At 44.9% G+C, this 23,960-nt stretch overlaps 1 protein-coding gene across 4 annotated transcripts in view; it reads right to left on the bottom strand.

Moving 5' to 3' along the window:
- The window catches only part of TCP11L1 (t-complex 11 like 1), a 40,667-nt gene that overhangs the window by 8,031 nt on the left and 8,676 nt on the right, over positions 1-23,960 (bottom strand). For 2 of the 4 annotated variants that reach the window (XM_059406272.1, XM_059406282.1), the window contains exons 3-9: positions 16,891-17,023; positions 15,525-15,645; positions 14,220-14,440; positions 8,706-8,842; positions 5,605-5,801; positions 2,005-2,186; positions 235-407 (exon numbers count right to left, since the gene is read on the bottom strand). In XM_059406272.1, the coding sequence (XP_059262255.1) occupies positions 235-407; positions 2,005-2,186; positions 5,605-5,801; positions 8,706-8,842; positions 14,220-14,440; positions 15,525-15,645; positions 16,891-17,023 (1,164 nt within the window). Of the gene's footprint in view, positions 1-234; positions 408-2,004; positions 2,187-5,604; positions 5,802-8,705; positions 8,843-14,219; positions 14,441-15,524; positions 15,646-16,890; positions 17,024-21,101; positions 21,291-23,960 lie in introns of all 4 variants that reach the window. The other 2 variants (XM_059406291.1, XM_059406302.1) reach the window with 2 other exon arrangements.

The raw sequence follows: 23,960 nt of genomic DNA on the forward strand, positions 1-23,960 counted from the left end.
AGCAGGGTTCTGAACAAAGCCTGTGATTCCAAAGTCAGAGGCCTCAGAACAATGACAGCTGCCCCGTCACTTGTCCCGAACTCTGGGTTGCCCTCGCCGTGGCGATGACTCACTCCCTCCTCACTCATCAGCACTCATAAGCTACCAAAACCTTCTAGGTTTCTTCAGACGGGCCGGGCCGCCAGTCCCTCCAAGGGCACATCCCTGCTGCCCGTCCTCCCCTCACAAACGTACCCATGATCCTGCGGATGGGGTCGTCAGGACTGGCGACAGCCTGGATCTGGCCCTTGAGCACGGCCTCCTTTTCCGTGGTGAAGGGGGTGAGCCCGCACAGGGCCAGGCAGCTGCTCACCTCCAGGCAGACCTTCTCCCCGATGGTAGTCAGGGCGTCCTTCAGCTGGAAGGAGCTTGAGTACAGAAGAGAAGGGAGAAGGCAGGGAGGTGAGCGCCGGTAAGCGAAGTGCACATCCACTCGGCTCAGGCCAAGGAAGAGCCCGAGCCCTGGTAAGAGTCATGATCTGAGTCAGTGCACGGACTGTCATGTTCAAAGAGAAAGTCTAGGACTCTTCCCTGCCCTCAGCCTTCCAGGCTGTGGACACCTGACTCAGGAGCCCCCCTCTCTCTACTAGAAAGAACACTGGGAAGGGAAGGGCTCAGACTATACCAGCGCTAACAACCCCAAACCCAACTTCTTGCTAGCGTCTGTGTGCTGAAACAATCCTGAAACTGCCTTACGAGTATCCGCAATCCCGCTGGGGTAGCACGCAAGAACCCAGAATCAGGGAGCTGTGGGACAGAACGGGAAGAGAAACTTTTCATTAGATATCCTTCTGTCCCTTTTGATTTGTGAAATAGGGGAAGGTATTAACTACTTTAAAAGAATTAATAACACTGAGATCCTTAAGTTAAAAAAATGAGCACCTTGATTTTTCCAGAGCCCTTGGGCTCTCCTGGAGTATCTGTGGGGAGTCCTCCTGCTGGTAGGTTTCCTGTGAGGCCTTTGTTCTGGGCTTAAACCCTCTGTACAGCAGGAGTTATGGGCACAAATGAGTGAGCCCAGGGACTCACAGCTGGTACCAGCTCTGAGGGTACCGACCCAAGAGCCAGTGTGGACACCGCAGGGCTGTCCACAGGGCTGTATGGAAGCCCCACACAGAGCTCCTCATGGGAAGCTTTAAGCAGTAGAGCACCAGGTCTGCTGGGGGGCGGGGAGGGATGGATGATGTGGGGGACAGACCTCAGTGACGTGCCAGGGCCTCAGCTCAGCAAACCCCTCCCGGCCTCAGCTGGCCTGTGCATGCACCCCTGACCCCACACTCAGCGCGGGCAAGCTCTGTGTAACTCAGCAGGAAAAGGCCTCCATTTTGTAAGGATGAGAACATCTGGGGACATCCTCCTCAAGGAATCCTCTGAACTGGGCCTGTGAGAGGCAGTATTTACTTCGGACCAGTAAAACATATCCTGCGGGCCATGAACCACATGGACCTGACGGGCCATCTGGGCAGGAGCAGAAATTGCTTGTGACCTGGCAACTTAGGGGGACGCCGCCCGCTTCTTAGTGGACCTTTCCCAGGGCTGTGCCACCCAAACTCTTAGGGGGCTGTGAGAGCAATTCAGTGGGCAGCAAGCAGTATTTTTGTTTTTATATAAGAATTTGTACTAAGCATGGTTCGGGTTAAGTTTCATTTTGTGAAGTTTTTACTCCCGTTACAGGTGCGCTTGAAGCGTGTACTAGGTCACAGCAGAAAATGAATGTCTTACTGTGGGTCTTGGTCCTAAACATGTGAAAGCCACCCTCCTAGAGCCCCGTGGACCCCAGAATGGACACTAATGCCTTTTCTAGGAACCCGAATCAGTTCTGCTGGGGGGAAAAAACCAGAGAGCAAGGTTTCCTCTCCGGTCCTAGAAGGCAGCTCCAGGGACCCGCCCCCAGCACAGGGAGACCCCGCTGCTGTCTGCTCTCTGCCACCGCTGCCTCCCCCCCATCCCACAGGGGCCACGTACGGCAGATGTGTATCTGTTAGCAGAATCTTCACGATCATCTTGAGTTTCTCAGCAAAGTCGGCCTGGCTGGAGATTCCTGGGGCTGCCATGCTGAATGTGACCAGCAACACGGCTCCCAGGACGGTGAGGTGCTCCAGCTGCAGCTGGAGCTCTTGGAAGCGAGCCTGATCCATCAAAACGGTCTGTAAGGGATGCGACAGAAATCATCCCTGAGCAGGAGATGCAGGCTGGCCAGCAGGGGGCGGTGGGGCCACAGCCCCACACGTGCCTCCACAGGTTCCCGCCCAATTTTCCAGTCCTTTGAGAGCTTAAGGGAGTCAGGCATGAGTCATCCTTCCCCTCAGAGCCGCTTTCTCCCTAGGAAGGCTGCCCTAGAGCCCACTGAGAACCGGAGGCAGACTGCCACTGAAACGCAGGATAACCTCACGCCAGCTTCTTCAGCGGCCTGAGCCCTGTGTAGACCAGGGATTCCTGCCTCTCGGGAATGTCCTAAAGATGGAAGGCCATGGATCTAAAGTGGGCTGGCGGAGCCAACACTCGGTAACTAGTTCTATCGTTAGACAGGAAAGAGTAATGAGATACGGGGCTAGGGTGACCAACTCACCTCCGTTTGTCCAGGGCTGCCCCCACTTTAAAACTGGAACTCCCAAGTCCTGTGACCACTCTCCCCGCCAACACCAGTCCAGAGCAAACCAGGCAGCTAGGCACCCCAGCCCTCTGAGCCCCAGAGGGAAAGAGGGGAGAAGCTGCTGGAAGAGAGAGCCTACGTGATTCACCTTGGTGTCCCCCTCACTATCTAGCACGAAGGAGGCCCCCTCAGAGTCGGCAAGTGAATGAAGAAAACAAAAAAGAAACCGAAAGTAGAAAAAGGAGGAATGACAGAAAACAAACCAAAGCCACCCAGAAAGCAGTGGGTGAGTTTCTCCGACTGCATCCCCCGTGGCAGACATCCATGCGCTCTACCAGGTCAAAGTGCCCTGCGTGGGATGAAGGAAAAAACACTGGAAAGGCTGACAAGATATCCCTTCCGATGGGGAGTTTCTACAGGTAACCCAAATAAATGTGAAGAGCCAGTTTTGCTATAAGAAACTGGCACACCAAATCAAGACATTAACAATTTAGGGTCTTAACCTAGAGTTCGTCTCAAGCACTGAAAACTATCTTTAAGATTCAGGATCCTGGGGGCACGCCGGTAGCTCGGTCGTTATGCATCTGCCTTCTGCTCTGGTCATGATTCTGGGGTCCCCCTGCTCAGCGGGGAGCCTGCGTCTCCCTCTACAGCTCCCCAGTGCTTGTGTGCTTGTGTTCCCTCTCTCGCTGTGTCTCTCTCTGTCAAATAAATAGGTAAAGTTTAAAAATCCTAGAGAGTCAGGATCCTCTGTTAAACAAAGATGCTTCCCCAGACTCAGCATCTTCCCTGACTTCACCATGTTACACAGCAGCATCCCGGCTTTGTGCAGGACTGGGGTTTAGGGTACAAAACATTTCCAACGATCAATCTTGAGGGTAGACATTGGTGTCCAACGAAAACACCATCTTCCCCACAGCAGTATTTTAAAGGAAATGTCAGGCTGCGAACTGCCCTCCAGGTAAGAACATGTCACCATTCGGAAAGGGGCTTCCCCTGCCCCCTCAATACCACATCCTCTTTAAAGCCTCCTTTGGCATGAAACAGGGAACTCAGAGGCAAGAGTGAAGCCGTGGGCTTACAGCATCTTCAAAGGAAAAATAAGGAACTTAGAGGAGAAAGATTTAGAGAAGTAGCAGTTTCTGAGGCTAGAGATAAAAACCCCAAGTGTCCTCAAAAATGAGGCAGTCGGGGCGCCTGGGTGGCTCAGTGGGTTAAAGCCTCTGCCTTCGGCTCAGGTCATGATCTCAGGGTCTTGGGATCGAGCCCCACATCGGTCTTTCTGCTCAGCAGGGAGCCTGCTTCCTCCTGCCTCTCTGCCTACTTGTGATCTCTCTCTATCAAATAAATAAAAAAAAATTTAAAAAAATGAGGCAGTCTACACACCAAACCAGCAGGTTACAGACAAAAATGGGGGAAATCCCTTGTTTATCATCTTCTTAGTAAGAAGTACTTATTGTGAAAAACCTTTATGGTTGGTTGGTTTGTTTTTATCCTGCACATGGAATGGGAAGTAGTAGTATTTACATAAAACTGAAAAGCAACATCACTGTTATGGTTTTAATCAAGTTGTGTAAAAACAAGGCAACAGCTCAGCGGCGCACACTGGAAGGCCCGTGCACCACTGAGGGATGGGTAAGTGATGCGGCTGCTTGGGGTACAGGTGTGGGGGTAGACAGTTCTCGGGGAAAACTCGGTTCCTGAGTGTGAAACTTCAAATCACCACGGGACCCAGCAATTCTCATCCTAGGTATTCACCCAAGAGTACTGCAAACACATGCCCCCCTGCTAAAACCTGTACACAAACATTCAGGGCAGAACAGTTCACAGTAGCCAAAAAGTGGAAACAACCCAAACGTCTGTCAACTGATGAATGATTCAACAAAACTGATGAATGATTCAAAAAGTTGTTCGAACTTAAAAAGAAAACTCTGACCCACACCACCACACGGGTGAAGCCTGAAAACAATCCGCTGAGTGAAAGAAGCCAGACACAAAAGGACAAACACTGTAGGATTCCATTCGTATGAGGCACCTGGAGTCATCAGACCCAGAGAGCAAAGAACAGTGGTTGCCAGGGGCAAAGTGGAGGGAGGCATGAGGTGTGTTTAAAGGTATTTAAAGAGTCTGAGGGATGCCTGGGTGGCTCAGTGGCTTAATTAAGCCTCTGCCTTGGGCTCAGGTCATGATCTCAGAGTCCTGATCGAACCCCGCATCGGGCTCTCTGCTCAGCTGGGAGCCTGCTTGCCACCCCCCTCTCTGCCTGCCTCTCTGCCTACTTGTGATCTCTGTCAAATAAATAAATAAAATCTTTAAAAAAAAAAAAAAAAAGAGTTTGAATTTGTGAAGACGGGAAAGTTCTGGAGGACAGTGCTAGTGGTGAGCCAACCGTGAGAACGTCCTTTCGCCCTGAACTGTACACATAGTGATGGGAAATCTTGGGGCACCTGGCTGGCTCAGTTGGTGGAGTGCACAACCCCTAATCCGGGGGTTGTGAGTACGAGCCCCACGCTGGGTGTAGAGCTTAAAAAACTAAAAAGAAAAAAAAAAAGATGATATATTTTGTATTATGCATATTTTACAGTTAAAAAAAATACAACTTCCAATCAAGAAATGAAGTACTCCTATGTATGACACAGACAAACATCATGCTCGGTCCAAGAAGCCAGACACAAAAGGCCGATAGTGCAGGATCCCATTTATACGAAATGTCCAGAAGAGGCAAATCCAGAGAGACAGGAAGTAGATTAGTGGTTGCCACTGGGGAGGGGAGTGGGGAAAGGGCACAGGGTCTCTTTTTAGGGTGATGAAAACGCTTTGGTCCTCTAACTGTAAATTGATGAAAACCCACCGAATTGTTCAATTTAAAAGGGGACATTCTCTGGTAAGAGAACTGTATCATTGCAAAACTTATTTTTTCAAAGTTCTGCCGCACAAAAAAACAAGCAGTTAGACCGCTCTGCAGCACCTACTTCCGGGAAAGGTCTCCGCAGGTGGTCCCATCTCAGAAGCTTCAGGTATGCATAATTCTGGACAGCCACAGGATTTGGCGTGGGGCCGTCCCCAGAGCCGGCAGCCCCTCCCCCAGCTGGCAGGGCGCTTTTATACTTCTGATTTGTAAGGTCCTCTGCGGCTTCTTCCAGCCACTGGGTGACAAAGTCCAGGGAATCTGTGAAAAACAAGGCCACCCACATTACCATGACACTCAGGAGGGACACTTCTTGGAATGGCTTTAGGGATGATCATCCTGAAGGTGTGGCACAATCATCCTAAAGGTGTGGTATATAGAGTAATACAGAGTATGGACTTTGGAACCAAACAGAACTCGGTTTAAATCACAATATCGCCATTACCAGCTAAGGATGATCAGATTCCTCCTACAAAGAGATGGACACCACCACCTCCTACAAAGAGATGGACAGCCACACCTTGTAGGCAGTTCCGAGGATTAACAAGATAGTGAATACAAAGCACACAGCCAGGCCTGGCCACCTACAGCTGTCCCGAAAACCATGGCCCTCCCCCCCACCCCAACCACGGCAGGAGACAAGACAGGGGCTCTGAGGACTCCAGCTCAGGGAGATGCAAAATTCTTGCGCAGACACAGGAGGAGACACAGGCGAGAGTCTCCCAGTATAAAGTATCCTCTGCATTAAAAATGAGGCCTTTTCCTTATCTGGATCTGAGTCTCCCATCAAGCTCATTTGCTTTCAACCTCATGGGAGGGGAGGTGTGCTGCCCCTAGGACTCTGCTTCTGCGGCATCCGGAGCACCCCCGGGAGGATCGCAAGTGTCTTTCATCTGCCCCTGGGTGCTCCCTCCTCTTCTAAGCTGAGAAATGCACCAGGGATTCTGAGGGGGCACAAGAGAAAGACGAGGTTTTTATTCATATGATGGGAGAAGAAAATCCCTCTGACAGCTCCTGGAACACGCAGGAAGCACCTGTGTCAACGCATGAGCGGCGCAGAGGTCCTGGCGGGCAGCCATGCTGTCCCTTTAGCCTTCTGCAGGCGGCACGCTCTGTAGTCCCCCAGCTTGGCCATGTGAGGAGGCAGGGGGCGCCTGACCAGCGCAGGAGCCACAGCAGCAGCTCCTCACTGGGCTCTTGGCTGCTGGCACCGGACTCACACACTAAGGCTCTTTGCTGGAAAACTGGCAGCCTGGATGCCTCCTGAGGACAAGGCAAGAAAATCAACCAGGCGGTCAATCCATTCTGGTCAAAATTTCTCAAAATCGAGGTCCAGGGGCACCTGGGTGGCTCAGTGAGTTAAAGCCTCTGCCTTCAGCTCAGGTCATGATCCCAGGGTCCTGAGATGGAGCCCTGCATCGGGCTTTCTGCTCAGCAGGGAACCTGCTTCCCCTTCTCTCTTTGCCTGCGTCTCTGCCTACTTGTGAACTCTGTCTGTCAAATAAATAAAGCTCTTTAAAAAAAATCGATAGGGCACCTGGGCTCAGTGGGTTAAGCCTCTGCCTTTGGCCCAGGCCATGGCTTCGGGGTCCTAGGATCGAGCCCCACATTGGGCTCTCCGCTCAGCAGGGAGCCTGCTTCCCTCTGTCTCTGCCTGCCTCTCTGCCTATTGTGATCTCTCTCTCTGTGTGTCAAATAAATAAATAAAATCTTTAACAACAAAAAAAAAAAAATCGAGGTCCACACCCATAAACTGGAATTTAAAAAAATAGTGGCTCCCGGCAGGAGGGTTATGCGAGGTTAAGGCCCACGCCCCGTGTATGTGCTGGGAACCGCAGCCACTCTTCTCCCCATACAGTCTCCTCTGCTCGGCTCTGTCCTGACCCCTTCCGGGCCAGCTCGGCCTTCTCTGTCTGCAGCGGGATGAGCACCTGCTCTGGCCAGCAACACAATCTAGCCAGAGACCACCATTTTCTTTCTTAACCACCCCAGGTAGCAGCTAAATGGAACTCATAATAAATTGGATCCAGGGGCGTCAGTTGGGTATGCATCTGCCTTCAGCTCAGGTCATGATCTCGGGGTCCTGGGAATTAAGCCCCACGTTCAGCTTCCTGCTCAGCGGGGAGCCTGCTTCTCCCTCTCTGTTTGCCTCTGCCCCACCCCCCAGCGGTGCTCTCTCTCAAATAAATCTTTTTTTTTTTTTTAAGCTTTTATGTATTTATTTGACAGTGACAGAGAGAGTGAGAGCACAAGCCGGGGGAGTGGCAAGCAGAAGGAGAGAGGGATCATTAGGGATCATGACCTGAGCCAAAGGCTGACACTCAACCGACTGAGCCACCCAGGTGCCCCTTAAATAAACAAAATCTTAAAATAAATAAATAAATTGGATCCAAAGACTATAATTAACCAGGACTATCCGCTGTCGATGCAGAGAACCCCCCCACAAAACCATTCTAGAAATGCAACATAGCTTTGCATGCTATAGTCCTATTGTCCTCCTGCAGTCATCGGAGAGGTTTATGAAAATGAGACTTGTTCTGGGTATAAAACCAGAAATATTTTCTGCATATAGAACGGAGGCAAAGTAAAATTTCTTCCTGTACCTTTGAGAGAGGGGCACGTGAATTAAACAGTTACAAGAAGTCTGCCATGTTTTAAAAATTAAGGCCAAGCATACGATTTACCCCAAACTGATATTTTCATTAAAAACCTAATTTCGGACTTCTTGGTTCTTTTAAATTTCTTTTCTTATATTCTACTTCTGTTTCTCTTTTTTTTTTTTTTTTTTTTTTTTTTAAGATTTTATTTATTTATTTGACAGACAGAGATGACAAGTTGGCAGAGAGGCAGGCAGAGAGAGAGAGAGAGAGGAGGAAGCAGGCTCTCCGCGGAGCAGACAGCCCGATGCGGGGCTCGATCCCAGGACCCTGGGATCATGACCTGAGCCGAAGGCAGAGGCTTTAACCCACTGAGCCACCCAGGCGCCCCTACTTCTGTTTCTCTTGTTTGTCCATTGTCAAGTCCAAAGTCTGGTACTTTTCTATCTTGAAATCAGAACACTCCCATACAAAATTTGAGTTTTATTAGGCAAACAGTGTCGTTGTGCAACCAGCTAGGGCCCTGAAATGGAGAAAGAGTGCAGGAGCCACAAAGCATCGGACGTACTTGGCTGCTTCTCCAAAAGCTGTTGAAACTTCTTCCTTTCGTATTCCACAGACTGCTGCATGAGATGCGGCCTAATGCTAGTGATGGCAAAGTTCGCCATGTCCACTTTCATGAGGTCCAACACGGAAAAAATTGCCCTGAGAGAAAAGGAAGAAAAGCATTTAGAACTCGGCACGTGTCAAGGAAGCACTGTCTTGGAGGAAAGAAGGCAGCAGATTTGAGAGAGGCTTTTCATCTCAGAAAGAGCAGCAAGTAGATCAAGAAAAACAAATTTAGCGGGGGTGCCTGGCTGGCTCAGCCGCTAGAGCATGCGACTCTTGACCCTGGGGTCGTGAGTTTGAGCTCCAAGTGGGGCAAAAAGATTATTTAATAAAAAATAAACATAAAATAAGAAAAATTTAGAAAACACAAAAATTTAAGTAACAGATTAAAAAGACTAAGTTTTTAAGCTGCCTTCTGTCCCCCCTCCTCCATGGCCTACCTCCAAGCAAACACAGCTCCCCCACTGCCTGTGTAGGCTGGAACTCGCTCCTTGGCACTGGGTCAGCCCTCCTGGAAGCACAGAGGAAGGACAGCCAGGACCCGAGGTCAAGGGCAGACACAGGACCACCCGGTCTTCATGGTCACACAGGCTAATTCACTTTCCCAGCAAAGAAAGAATAAGAACTCTCTCCTCTCTCCCCCCAGGATCTTCGTTTCAGGGCCTGCTTTCTGTTCTAGTTTTGCAGCAGAATGGTGAGCTCGCACTCTGAATGTGCCCGACGAGCAGACCTGACCCGACGCTCAGGACGCCTCGAGTCCCGCCTGTCAGGTACATACCTCTCTCTCCAGAGCCTGGGAGCTGCTAAGGGACCTATTTGCTGAAGGTGGTTGAGAACCCAAGGTACAGGCTTGGGTGTGGCCCCACATGGAAGGAAGAACAGGGTCACATGTCCTCTGAGTCCCCTGATGCCCTCTGGGACTGACCTAACACTGTATGATACAATGACCTTATATGTGGGTGTTTATCATGGAAAAATCACACAGTCTGAGAACGATTCGTGGCCTTTCCCCTGCCATCCTGAACACCTCCCAAGTATATGGAACAGCCCCCCTTTCTCCACGGCACATTCTGCCTCTCCTCTGAGCACTCCTTAGCAATTCCCTAAATCAACTGCAACTGGACTGCAGACCAGTGACGGCCGGAAACTGCCCACTGGCAGCCACTGACTGGAGTAGCCCACGAACGCGTTTGTGCTCCCAACATGTTTTCAAAGACCTCCATTTCCAGCCTCTCCCGAGAAATGAGAAGATCTGACAACACAGGCCCACATTCAGCTGCCTCCCTTTCAACAGTGTACGGACTCCCATTTTTGCGGGGCTCCCCGGGCCTTCTCTGTCTCAGTAGGAATTTGAGTTTAGGTTGAGTTTGCTGCAAGTTATTTCCCCAGAGGACTCACTTCCTAGGAACTCCTCACTTGGCCTTATTAGAAGCTCTTTCTGACTATTCTAACATTTAGCACCAGGCCCACTGCTTTAGAGATGTTCAGTAAGAGCCTGTTGCATGAATAAACACATCCATTTTTAGGAGTTTTTTGTTAAGATTTTTTTTTTTAATATTTTTATTATTTGAGAGAGAGACGGAGAGGTGGGGAGAGAGAGAGAGAAAACGAGCAGGGTGAGGGGCAGAGGGAAAAGCAGACTCCCCGATAAGCAGGAAGCCAGATAGAGCTTGATCCTGGAACCCCAGGACATGATCTGAGCCAAAGGCAGACGCCCAACCGAGTCATCCAGGAGGCCCAATAAGATTTTTATTTTTAGGGGCGCCTGGGTGGCTCAGTGGATTAAGCCTCTGCCTTCAGCTCAGGTCCTGGTCCCAGCGTCCTGGGATCAAGCCCCACATCCAGGCTATCTGCTCAGGAGGGAGCCTGCTTCTTCCTCTTCCTCTGCTCCTCTTCCCCTCACCCACACTGCTTATGCTCACGCTCTCTCTCAAATAAAATCTTTTTTTTAAAAGATTTTATTTATTAATTTGACAGAGAGAAATCACAAGTAGATGGAGAGGCAGCCAGAGAGAGAGAGAGAGGGAAGCAGGCTCCCTGCCGAGCAGAGAGCCCGACGTGGGACTTGATCCCAGGACCCTGAGATCATGACCTGAGCCGAAGGCAGCAGCTTAACCCACTGAGCCACCCAGGCGCCCCTCTCTCTCAAATAAAATCTTTAAAAAAAAAAAAAAAAAAAAAAAGCTGAAAATAAAAGGAACTTTTGGAAAGCAACTTGGTAACATGCAGTGAGAATCTTAAAACTGTTCCTATCCTCTGACACAGGAAGCCTATTTAAGAACTTAGGGGCGCCTGGGTGGCTCAGTTGGTTGAGCATCTGCCTTTGGCTCAGGTCATGATCCCAGGGTCCTGGGACTGAGCCCTGCATCGGGCTCCCTGCTCAGCGGGGAGTCTGCTTCTCCTTCTCCCTCTGCTGCTCCCCCTGCTTGTGCTCTCACACCCTAAAGAACTTATAGTTAGGAAATAATCTAAAATACAGAAAAAAGTTTTATTTGCAAGGATGTTCATAACAGGATTAAACAGTAATTATATGTACTCTAATTGTCCATTTTCATAGGGTAATAGTTAGCCATATCTATGCAAATAAATATCTTGCAGCCATTGCAAATACTTATGGGGAGTCTTAAGAAATAATCTACATTGGTTTTACAAAAGGGATTCTGTGGTGTTGGAACTGCCCAGAACCTTGAATGCAGTGGTGGATACACAAACTTACACAGGGATAAAATTATATAAAAATTAATATACAGACACAAGCGCATTCAAGTAAAACTGGAAATCTGAGTGAGGTCCCTGGATTGTATTCATCTCAACAGTCTAGTTGTGACGCCTCTGCAGTTCTGCGGAAGGTTAGCTTCAGGGGACGCTGGATAAAGTGTCCTGTATTATTTCTTACAACTCCACACGAACACACAATTATCTCAATGACACTTTCAATTAAAAAAAAGTGAAATAGGGTATATTTGTTTGTCTATTTATTTAAGATTTCATTTATTTATTTGAGAGAGAGAGAGACAGCAAGAGAGGGAACACAAGCTGGGGGAGTGGGAGAGGGAGAAGCAGGCTTCCCATAGAAGAGGGAGCCCAATTCGGGGCTCGATCCCAGAACTCTGAGATCATGACCTGAGCTGAAGGCAGACACTTGACAACTGAGCCACCCTAATTAGGGTGTAAGGTTTATAGAAAAAGTCAGGCCCACAATGCCCACCAGGAGGACTTCTTAGAGTCAGCTGAACATTTGGGCTCACGAGATCTGACATCATCTAGTCACTCAGATGGCCAATAAGGCAGCAGCACACAGGTTACATAACAGCTGAGAGAAGACAGAGGTTTGGGGGCTGCCCGGCTAACATATTTATGTATATATGTGTGCTAATAGAGTTCGTAATAATTCTATGGCATGGCTTCTAGTGTCTCCACTAGGGACATGACCTGTTATAAAAGCTACTCCCCTAAAGGACTTCCAAAGTGTGGTGTCCCAGTCACTACATATAGAGCTAAGCAGCTGGCCAAAAGTCACATTCTCATGCAGCATCATGTCAATTGTTTGTCAATAATATTATCAGAATGTGGCGCCTGGGTGGCTCAGTGGGTTGAGCCGCTGCCTTCAGCTTGGGTCATGATCTCAGGGTCCTGGGATCGAGTCCTGCATTGGGCTCTCTGCTCAGTGGGGAGCCTGCTTCCCTCTCTCTCTCTGCCTGCCTCTCTGCCTACTTGTGATCTCTGTCTGTCAAATAAATAAATAAAAATCTTTATAAAAAATAATAATAATATTATCAGAAAAATTATATAAATTTGGGGTGTCTCAGTTGGTACAGCATGCAACTCTTGATCTCAGGGTCAGGCATAAAAGCTTTAGGCATGGAGCCTACTTTTAAAAACTTATATAGGGGCACCTAGGTGGCTCAGTGGATTACAGCCTCTCAGGTCATGATCTCAGGGTCCTGGGATCGAGCCCTGTATTAGGCTCTCTGCTCAGCGGGGAGCCTGCTTCCTCCTCTCTCTGCCTGCCTCACTGCCTACTTGTGATCTCTGTCAAATAAATGAAAATCTTTTTTAAAAAATTATATAAATTTGATCATGATTATATATATTTAAAAATAAACACCTGAGCATCTGAGAGGCTCAGTTGGTTAAGCATCTGCCTTCGGCTCAGGTCATGATCCCGGGGTGGTTCTGGGATAGAGTCCAGCATCTGACTCCCTGCTCAGCGGGGAGCATGCTTCTTGCTTCTCCCTCTGTCTCTCTGTGTCTCTCTGATGAATAAAATAAACCCCAAAAAAAAAAAAAAAAAAAAGATCTTTAAAAATAAACACCCAAAAGACCAAAGGAAGTTAATATGAATTATATGTTAGTTAATAGAATTATATTCATGTTCAATTTCTTCAATGTCTTGGTTTTTTGTTTTTAAGATTTTTATTTTTTAAGATTTTAAGATTTTTAAGATTTTAAGATATTTATTGTTTTTAAGATTTTAAGAATTTAAGATATTTTTAAGATTTTTTTTTAAGATTTTATTTATTTGGCACAGAGAGAGCATGCACACAAGCAGGCTGCTGAGTAGAGAGCCCAATGTGGGGCCCAATCCCAGGACCCTGGGATCCTAACCTGAGCAAAAGGCAGACACTTAACCAACCAAGCCATCAACATGCTCCTTGCTTATGATTTTATTTTTAAGTAATCTCTACCTCCAATGGACTCACAACCTGGAGATCAAGAGTCACACACTCTAGTGACTGAACCAGCAAGATGACCCTCTTTTTAATTATACAGAAGAATGTCCACATTTTTGGGAGACACCTACTCAAAGGTTTAAGGGTAAAATGTCACAATGTCTGGAGGCACCTAGGTGGCTCAGTTGTTTAAGGCATCTGACTTGATTTCCACTCAGGTCATCTCAGTGTTGTGACTGAGCCCCACAACAGGCTCCAAGCTATCTCCCTCTCCCTCCCCACCACATTCCCTCTCTTTCAAATATGTAAATATTTAAAACAAACAAACAAAAAACCTGGGAGATCTGTGTAAAGGATACATGAGTATTAACCGCATGGTTTCTTCTTCTTCTTCTTTTTTTTTTTTTTTTTTTAACTTTTTTGTGCATTTGGAATTTTTCAAAATAAAATGTTGAGGGAGAAAAAAACAACAAAAAAATCAACATGATTAACAGTGATTTTTCCTCTAGATGGTAAAATTATGGATGATTTTTTTTCCTTCTTTCTACTTTTCTTTATTTTACAAAATGTTTGTTTTTTATTTATTTATTTTTTTAATTCACATGTATCTACACTTGAATTCTAAATTTGAAAACAGGCTCTGATTGAGTCCTGTGTCCATGCTCAGCATGGAGTCTATTTGATACTCTCTCCCTCTGCCCCTCCCCCCACTCCAAGATGAAGAAATCTAAAAAGAAAAGAAAAAGAGAAAAGGCTCTGTATTTTAAGCACACTGAAGGTGATTAACATGATTTCTATACCTGAAAAGAGGCACTATTTCCTTAATGTCCTTTAGTTTCTTGACCTCCTCATCTCGAGCAGGTGCACAGAGGGTCCCCATCATGCCAATAATGAATTCTGCCAGCTTGGAAATGTCTAGGGCCCCATTCTCTGCTTCTTGCTTTATCAGATCCAGATCCAAGACTTCTGTTATCTGGTTTCTCAGTCTAGTGTGACCAGGCAGCAAGAAAGATAAGAGAGTCTACAAAAGAGCACAGCTAAGTTAAATCAAAGTTTCTTAGTCAGACATCATTTTTGATTATATGCAAAGGAACTCACAATGACCCAAATAAGGGCTTATCAATTGTTACTATAATACAATTGTTACTGTGATACATATTTTAACCTTTTATTTAACAGTGGATAGAAAACATGTTTACAAATCATTTATTTATTTTTAAAATAGGCTCTATGCCCAACATGAGGCTCAAACTCACAACCTTGAGATCAAGAGTTGTGTGCCTTACTGACTGAGCCAGCCAGGTGCCCTGTTTGCAAATCATTTAGACTAGTTATTTAAGCTTCCATTTAAGGTTTATGTAGCAGTCCCTCAGATAAAAGATAAACTGTTAAAAATGAGAAAAAACACAATTAATGTGAGCCTCTGAGCCAACACAGATGTCAATTTCCACTGATACATTTCTTTGATACCATTGCTAAAGGTATTTGCAAAAGAATTAACTTCTACATAATGCCTTCTCTATCCCATGGACTGAATCATTTTTTGGCCATTATAAATTGAACACATCCACACCTATTAATTTTTTTTTTACAAACCACCTATATTGTAAAATAACTTTTGTTTTCCTTAAATAATTCTTTCTAAAAATATGAACCTTCAGGGGCACCTGGTTTGCTCAGTCGGTTAAGCATCTAAGTCTTGGTTTCAGCTCAGATCATGAATTCAGGGTCAGCAGGTTGTGAGACTGAGCCCCATGTTGGGCTCCTTGCTCAGCATAGAGTCTGCTTGATTCTCCCCTCCCTCTGACCCTGCTCCCACGTGTGCTCTCTTGCTCTCAATAAATCAATCTTTAAATATTAAAAAAATACATACACACAGACAAATACAACTTCATTTACAAAAGTAAAGCCTTCAAGTTATCATGGTTTGTTTCAAATTTTTAAAAGCACATTGAGCTATTCAAAAATAGTCTTAATCCACATTTCAGCAAGTACAAGTTTTAACTTATCCTTCAATTTCTTTCGAGTCTTTTGGTGCAGTAACACAGAGAAGCTGACTACTCCAAACACACCACAAAAGCACCACAAATGGCTCTTTGCCTCACCTCTTTGATTTCCCCAACAAGTTTGATGGCATGGTCATATGTGGGGGGGTCTTCACTTAGCTGGACACTCAAGCAATCCCAAAAAGCTTTATGTACAATCTCCTTCACTCTCTTCTCCAAACTGGAAACAAATAGGAAAAAAATAAGCAAATAAAATATTTGAGCCTCGAATCACTTCCAAAAGCGCAAATTCTCCAAGTTGAGGGTGAGAAATTTTAAAAATAATTTGGATGAAGGAAAGATTTCCTGGATATACTTAAACCAAGCACATACCTTATTTTAAGTTTAGTGATTTATTTCAATAAATAACTCATTGGACAGAATAACTTTCAACTCATTTGACAGATGACATTGGGCCAATTAATAGCATATAACAGTGCCATAGGCTAAAAAGCATATTGAAAAGTTCGGAGCTGTTTTAATTTTCTCAGAAAACAGCAAGTTCCTTAAGATATTTATGATTAAGCAGTTTAAGATAACAACTCGGCATATATATAGGCTGAAGTACTTTACTTCCAGAAAATATCCTATTCCTATGTGATCTGTGTGATACTTGCTTAATTAGGTACCGAACTCTTACCACTAACATATAACATCTCATTAAAACCAGTCTCTGGGGGCACCTGGCTGGCTTGGTCAGTAGAGCATGATCTCAGGGTTTGGAGTTTGAGCCCCATGTAGGGTGTAGAGATTACTTACAAATAAAAACTTCAAAAAAAAACAGAGTCTTTATATTGTGAGAGCAAAACAGGTAGTTCTTCATTATTAATGTGAAAAAGTACTATCTTTGCAGAACACAGAAGAAAGATCTATAAAGTCATAAAAGGCTCATGTGTGCGACACCATAGCTTGGCAACCCAGCAGCCATTCCTCCTCCAATGTTTATCACGACACTTGTACAGTTATAATGGGCAATGATTTTGCTTTCTTATGACAATACATTTTAGAAGGTACACTTTTACACTCAAGAGTTTTAGATTCAATATGATGTGTGCCAGGTGCTACGGACGTAGAAAATAATGTATAGTCCTTGTCTTTGTAGGTTACATTCTGGTGAAGAACGCAGTAAACCAACAATTACAGTACAATGTGGTAGTTTACAAGAAATGAATGCAACAGTACAATGAAAACACAAGATAGGACAGCTAACCCCTATGCAGTAGGAGGAAACTGACATGAAAGGTGTCCACAGATTTCCTAGACCTTTTATTTATGAGCACAGACATACTGAGGGATTTTTTTTTTAGCAACAACATACAATAGGAAAAAATACATTTGAATATGCTGACATCAAGCGGAGAAGACCTTTCCAGAACTGGGAAATGGCAGAGTTCCACTAAACAAGGTAACTCAGTAACCGCCTTACCTGTCTTCTGGTAATTCGACTGATTTAATCCGAAAGTCTCCATTTACTACAATTTCATGGGCTAGAGCCATGTTAGTGACTCCTTTCGCTGTCTCTAGAAGTTCTTCTACTGTCACAAATCGAGGAGGACTAGCTGTAACAAAACCCAGTGTAAGAGATTTGCTTCTCTAGATTAAAATTTCCATTAATGTGAGGAGAAGGCAGCTGGTACCAGCTAATAATTTTGGTTATGCCTCTATTTATGAAAATACTCTGGCAATTTCAAACAACAGAACTTTACCTGTTTCATTTTTTTTTTTTTTAACCTAGAAACCTAAAAACAGAGACCACTTCCAACACTGAAAATAGCCAGTTTTTTACTTATGGCTGGTCGGTGGAAATGATTAAATTAAACTGAGACTTAGGTAAGATTTTTAAGTCAAGAAAAATTTAAATTTAATTTAAATTTTAAATTAAATTTAAATTTAAGAAAGGAGACCCCAGATCTAGGATTTCCTCATTTGTTCCCATCATCGGTTTACATTTTGTGTCACCACTAATACTGCACCAGGAGCGAATTCCCCCAAATTAAAATTCATCAAGTAGTTTAGCACATCAGGTGCTACTCAGAAAACTAAAGCTACTACCCTGTATGTGATACTAAAAATGTTTTGAAACCATAATTTGAAAAGCACTGACCCAGAAGATAATTAAGAAGGTATATTAATTTTCTGTAATGGGGATAAGACCTAGGCTTCAAATGAGATAAATGTCATTGGTTTGCACAGGGTTTAGCAGTTATAAAGATCTTCTTAGGTTACTCAAAAACTATTTACCTTCCTCTTTTACCTTTTTCCTTTGCTCACCAAAAAAAGGAACTAAATCTAAGAGCTGGTCATATGCTATCTGGTAAAAATCTTTATTTAGTCACAATAGGGGAAGTTGGGAATACTCAACAAAAAGTCTTTTCAACGTTTCCACAGGATAATAATAAAAATACTAAATAAATAAGTAAATAAATAAATCTTGCTTCATGAATATTAGCAAAATATAATATCCAAAAATCAAAGCCCAGATAAAAATTTTCAATATTACTAAGATGTCAATTTCTGCCAAATTGATCTATTCATAAAATGCAATCCCAGTAAAAACCCCAGCAAGTTTTTTGGTTGAAAAAGCCAAACTGATTCTAAAATTTACATGGAGATGCACAGGACCTACAAAAATGAAAACTACTGTGGAAAAGAATAAAGTTGGAAGATTTACACTAACTGATCTCAAGAGTTACTTTAAAGCTACAACAATCAAGACAGTATTTTTGGTATGAAGACAGATCCACAGACCCAGTGAAGAGAAGAGAGAACCCAGAAACAGACTGATACACACACACATACATACATATACATGTAGTCAATGAGGCAAGACTAGTTTAGCTAAACAGTGCTGGAACACTTGGTTCTCAGTATATACAAGAATGACCCTCAACCCTAACCTCACATGATAAGTAAAAAGGAACCCAAAATGGACCACAGACCTAAATATAAGAGCTAAAACTTTAAAACTCCTAGGAGAAAAGACAGGTGAAATCTTTATCTTGAATTAAGATATCTGGAGTAAGATACAAAAAGATCAAACTCAATATATTAAGAGAAAAAAATTGATAAACAGTACTTTACCAAAACTTAAAACTTTTATTCTGTGAAAGACTCCTACAAAGAAAATGAAAAGGCATGTCAGGTAGGACAGAATCTATGCAAAACACACATGTGATAAAGGACCTGTAGGCAGAATACAGAAAGAACTCTTATAACACAAAAACAGATGACAACCAGTAAAATATAGGCAGAAGATCTGAAGAGACATTGCTCCAAAGTAGATACACAGTGGCCAGTAGGCCATGAAGAGCTATTCAACATCATTAATCATCAGTGTGAGATAACAGAAAATATGTACACTGGTTTCTGCCCCTGGTTCCTGGCAGAAGACTCCTAAAATCCTTCTTACTTCCTAAGTGATAAGAACACGAGGAGCATCTAGTTTTAATATTTGGTTTTTGGGCGCCTGGGTGGCTCAGTGGGTTAAGCCGCTGCCTTCGGCTCGGGTCATGATCTCAGGGTCCTGGGATCGAGTCCCGCATCGGGCTCTCTGCTCAGCAGGGAGCCTGCTTCCCTCTCTCTCTCTCTCTGCCTGCCTCTCCATCTACTTGTGATTTCTCTCTATCAAATAAATAAATAAAATCTTTGAAGAAAAAAAAAATATTTGGTTTTTGATCCCCTCACTAACAGCAGGCTCCTAAACCCCTTGATAATTCCGAAGCGATAAGCAGAAGGAACAGGTTTTGTTCCTTCGAGGTGACTCTGAATGAGCTCGTGGACAGCTTCTGGATGGGGGCTGGTCACCACAAAGACCATGCCAGGATCAGAAGGCTGGAATTTTCAGTCCTATTCTCCAGAGAGGTTAGAAGGGCTGGAAATGGAGTTAATAATTAATCAGGCCTGCAGGAGGAAGCCTCTATAAAGTCTCAATAGCAGGGCATTCAGAGATCTCCCAGGTTGTCCAACACATCCATACTGGAAAGGGTGATGCTCCCCAACTCCACAGAGACAGAAGCTCCAGCATGGAGGAAACCCCCAGACTTCACCCCAGGTAGCTCTTCATCTAGCTGCTCATCTGTATTTACCTTAATAAACCGGTGAACCGTGTCGCCTTGAGTTCCTTGAGCCACTCTAGCAAATCAACAGAATCCATGGAGGGGTCGGCGGAATCTCCAAGCTATAGCCCACTGCTCAGAAGCACAGATGACAACCTAGGCTTGTGACTGGTGGCCAAAGCAGAGGGACTGGAGGTGGGGGGCAGTATTCCTGTGGAACTAAGCCCTTCACCTGTAAGATCTGATGGTATCTGTGGGCAAACAGTGTCAGAATTCATTTGCAATGTAGGACACCCAGCTGGTGTGAAAATTGCTTGGTGGTGGCAGGGGAGGGGAACCCCACACATTTGGTATTAGAAGTGATATACTTGGGACGCCTGGGTGGCTCAGTTGGTTGGACGACTGCCTTCGGCTCAGGTCATGATCCTGGAGTCCCGGGATCGAGTCCCGCATCGGACTCCCAGCTCCATGGGGAGTCTGCTTCTCTCTCTGACCTTCTCCTCTCTCACCTTCTCACTCTCTCTCTCTCAAGTTAAAAAAAAAAAAAAAAAAAAAAAAAAAGTGATATACTCTGTGTGAGTAGTAAAAGAGACACCCAGGAGAAAAACCCAGGAGGAAGGACTGGGTTTTGCCCCACGCAAGTTGAAAACTGTAGGTTTTTCCTTTTAGATTCAGGGAAATGCAATTTAAAACCACACTGAGATACCACTACACACCTACTGGAATGGCCAAAATGAAAGATGCTGACCATACCAAGTCCTGACATAGATGTGGAGTATCTGGAACTCTCTCATACATAAACAATGGGAATGAAAAATGGTACCGTCACTTTGGAAAACTGGTTCTTGGTTTCTTATAAAGTAAAGCATACCCTGACCATATGACCCAGCAAACCCACTCCTAGGTCTTCACCCAAGAAAACTGAAAACATATGGCCATGTTTTGTCGAGTACAGGCCAAGACCTGTACTCAAATTTTAACAGCAGCATTTTTCCTAACAATCACACCCTAGAACTAATCCAAATGTCCATCAACGGCAGAATGGATAAACAGATTGTAACCATACACCAGAATACTACCCTGTGATAACAAAGGAATAAACGAAAACATGCAAAGACACAAATGAATCCTAAAAGCATCATCTCAAGTTAACGAGTCAGATACAAAGACTATATACAGTACGATTCCATTTATTTGAAATCATAAAAAGGGCAACATTATAGTGACAGAAAGCAAGTAAGTGGTTGTCAAAGGCTGGAACTCATTATATGAGGCCAGCATTGCCCTGACACCAAAACCAGACTCTACAGGAAAAGAAAATTACAGGTCAACATCCCTGATGAACATAGATGCAAAGATCCTCGACAAAATATGGCAAACCAAATTCAACAATACATTAAATGGGTCAAACACTGTGATCAAATGGTAGGAAAGATTCACTGTCCAGGGACATGGGGATTTGGGGAGGTGATGAAAATGTTCTAGCAGCTCATAATTGTGGCAGCAGTGACACAACTGTAAATACATTTGTCAAAACTCAAATACATACTTAAAATTCAACTTCATTATATATAAATTATACCTCAATGAAGTCGATTAAAAATTCAAAGGCAGGGGCGCCTGGGTGGCTCAGTGGGTTAAGCCGCTGCCTTCGGCTCAGGTCATGATCTCAGGGTCCTGGGATCGAGTCCCGCATCGGGCTCTCTGCTCAGCAGGGAGCCTGCTTCCCTCTCTCTCTCTGCCTGTCTCTCCGACTACTTGTGATTTCTCTCTGTCAAATAAATAAATAAATAATTAAAAAAAAAAAAAATTCAAAGGCACTGAGCAGGAATTTGCTATATGCATACTGATTATTAAATTTATTCAAGCTATTATTTTCTCTTTCCATTTATCAGAAAATGGAACTTCCACTGTGGCATATCAACAGCAAGCATCAGAAATTATTAAATTCCAGGAGCACCTGGGTGGCTCAGTGGTTTAAGCCCCTGCCTTCGGATCAGGTCATGATCCCAAGGTCCTGGAATTGAGCCCCACACTGGGCTCTCTGCTCAGCAGGGAGCCTGCTTCCCCCCTCCCCTGCCTATCTCTCTGCCTACTTGTGATCTCTGTCTGTCAAATAAAGAAAGATCCTAAAAAAAGAATAAAAGATTTTATTTTTCTTAAGTAACAACTACACCCAATGTGGGGCTTAAACCCACAACCCCAAGATCAAGAGCCACACCAACTTAAAGAGACTCAGGATTGTCACCAAGGCTTCCAAGTTTTGTTTTAGCCCTGGTTTTGCAAAAATCTTCAAATGTCTGATCATCTTAAACTTATGAAAAACAAACAAACAAACAGAAACACACCCAGTTTTCACAGTAAATTTGCCATTTTTCAACAATTTGGGGCATTTGGGTGATGAGAAATAGACGCTGGTCTCATGAAACACAATGGACAGAGCACGTCAGGGAGAAATTCAATTCCCTCTAACCAAGACTCTTGAATGTGACCTTGAACAAGTCATTTAAACCTTCCGGGCCAGAGGCGCCTGGCTGGTTCAGTCAGTTAAGCATCTGACTGTTGGTTTAGGCTCAGGTTGTGATCCCGGGTGGTGGGATCAAGCCCTGCGAGGAGGCCCACACTACTGGGGAGACCACTTGGGATTCTGTCTCTCCATCTCCCTCTGCTCCTAAATCTTTAAATCTTCCAGGGCCACTATTTGCTAATATGCAAAAAGAGGACAACCGAAGGAATGTTCTATGAAAGAGGAGACTTCCAAATTATAGGTTAGTGCGTTCACAGGGTTTTGGGCATACTTAGGACAAAACCATTTGTACCGAGTGCTGAGAACATCAGACACCAGTTTACAGGCACTGTCCAACTTAGGAGCTACTTAAAATCAAACTTATTAATGAAGGGTACCTGATCAAAAGAGATAAGAGCTACAATTCTATGATATGATCAGGATACGTTACAGATCTACACCCACAGGAATTGTTCACTGCATACTAATCACAGGGTTGACTGTTTTGTGTTTGCAAATTCTCAAATGGCAATTCACTGAGTGCAGTGAAGAAGGGTAAAGTTTATCCACAGAACATAGTGCGCTGTGTAGAAATTGTTTGTTACTTTGTCTTCCTCACTAGACAGCAAGCTCTATGAGCAAAGAGACTGTGTGGACCCGCTGGCTCACTGCTGGGTTCCTGACACACAGCATGCACTTAATAAATACTGACTGAACACAGACACACCATAACTCAAAGTCTCGTCATGAGCTTTAAAAATGTAAGAGTGGGGGGACCGTGGCTGGCTCAGTTGGAAGAGCCTGCAGCTTGATCTCGGGGTTGTGAGTTCGAGCCCCACACTGGGTGTGAAGATTACTGAAATACACAAACCAAAATGTAAGAATTTAGTACCATCCACTTATCTAAGGATGCCTGGGATACACTAATTAAACTCACAGGGGCGCCTGGCTGGCTCAGTCAGTAGAGCATGCGATTCTCACCTCGGGGTTGTAAATTCAAGCCCCATGTTGGATATAGGGATTACTTAAAAATAAAATCTTTAGGGGCGCCTGGGTGGCTCAGTGGGTTAAGCCGCTGCCTTCAGCTCAGGTCATGATCTCGGGGTCCTGGGATTGAGTCCCGCATCGGGCTCTCTGCTCAGCAGGGAGCCTGCTTCTCTCTCTCTCTCTCTCTCTCTGCCTGCCTCTCCATCTACTTGTGATTTCTCTCTGTCAAATAAATAAATTAAAAAAAAATCTAAAAAAAAATAAAATAAAATCTTTAGGGCACCTGGGTGGCTCAGTGGGTTAAGCCGCTGCCTTCGGCTCAGGTCATGATCTCACGGTCCTGGGATCAAGTCCCGCATGGGGCTCTCTGCTCAGCAGGGAGCCTGCTTCCTCCTCCTCTCTCTCTGCCTGCCTCTCTGCCTACTTGGGATCTCTCTCTGTCAAATAAATAAATAAAATCTTTAAAAAAAAATTAAATCTTTAGGGGCATCCAGGTGGCACAGTCAGTTGAGTGTCTGACTCTTGGTTTCAGCTCAGGTCATGATCTCAGGATTCTGAGATCATGTCCTGCCTAGGGCTCTGTGCTCAGCGTGGGGTCTGCCTAAGACTCTCTCCCTCTCCCTCACCCCATCTGTCCCTTGCCCACATGCACATGTGTGCCTTTTTTCTCTCTATCCCTCTAAAGCTAAATAAATCTTCAAAAAAAAAAAAAAAAAAAAAAGGGGCGCCTGGGTGGCTCAGTGGGTGGCTCAGTGGGTTAAGCCGTTGCCTTTGGCTCGGGTCATGATCTCAGGGTCCTGGGATCGAGTCTCGCATCGGGCTCTCTGCTCAGCAGGGAGCCTGCTTCCCTCTCTCTCTCTCTCGCTGCCTGCCTCTCCATCTACTTGTGATTTCTCTCTGTCAAATAAATAAATAAATAAATCTTAAAAAAAATAAAAAGAATAAAAT

The sequence above is a fragment of the Mustela nigripes genome, chromosome 1 (genome assembly GCF_022355385.1).
Source record: "Mustela nigripes isolate SB6536 chromosome 1, MUSNIG.SB6536, whole genome shotgun sequence".
NCBI lineage: Eukaryota > Metazoa > Chordata > Mammalia > Carnivora > Mustelidae > Mustela > Mustela nigripes.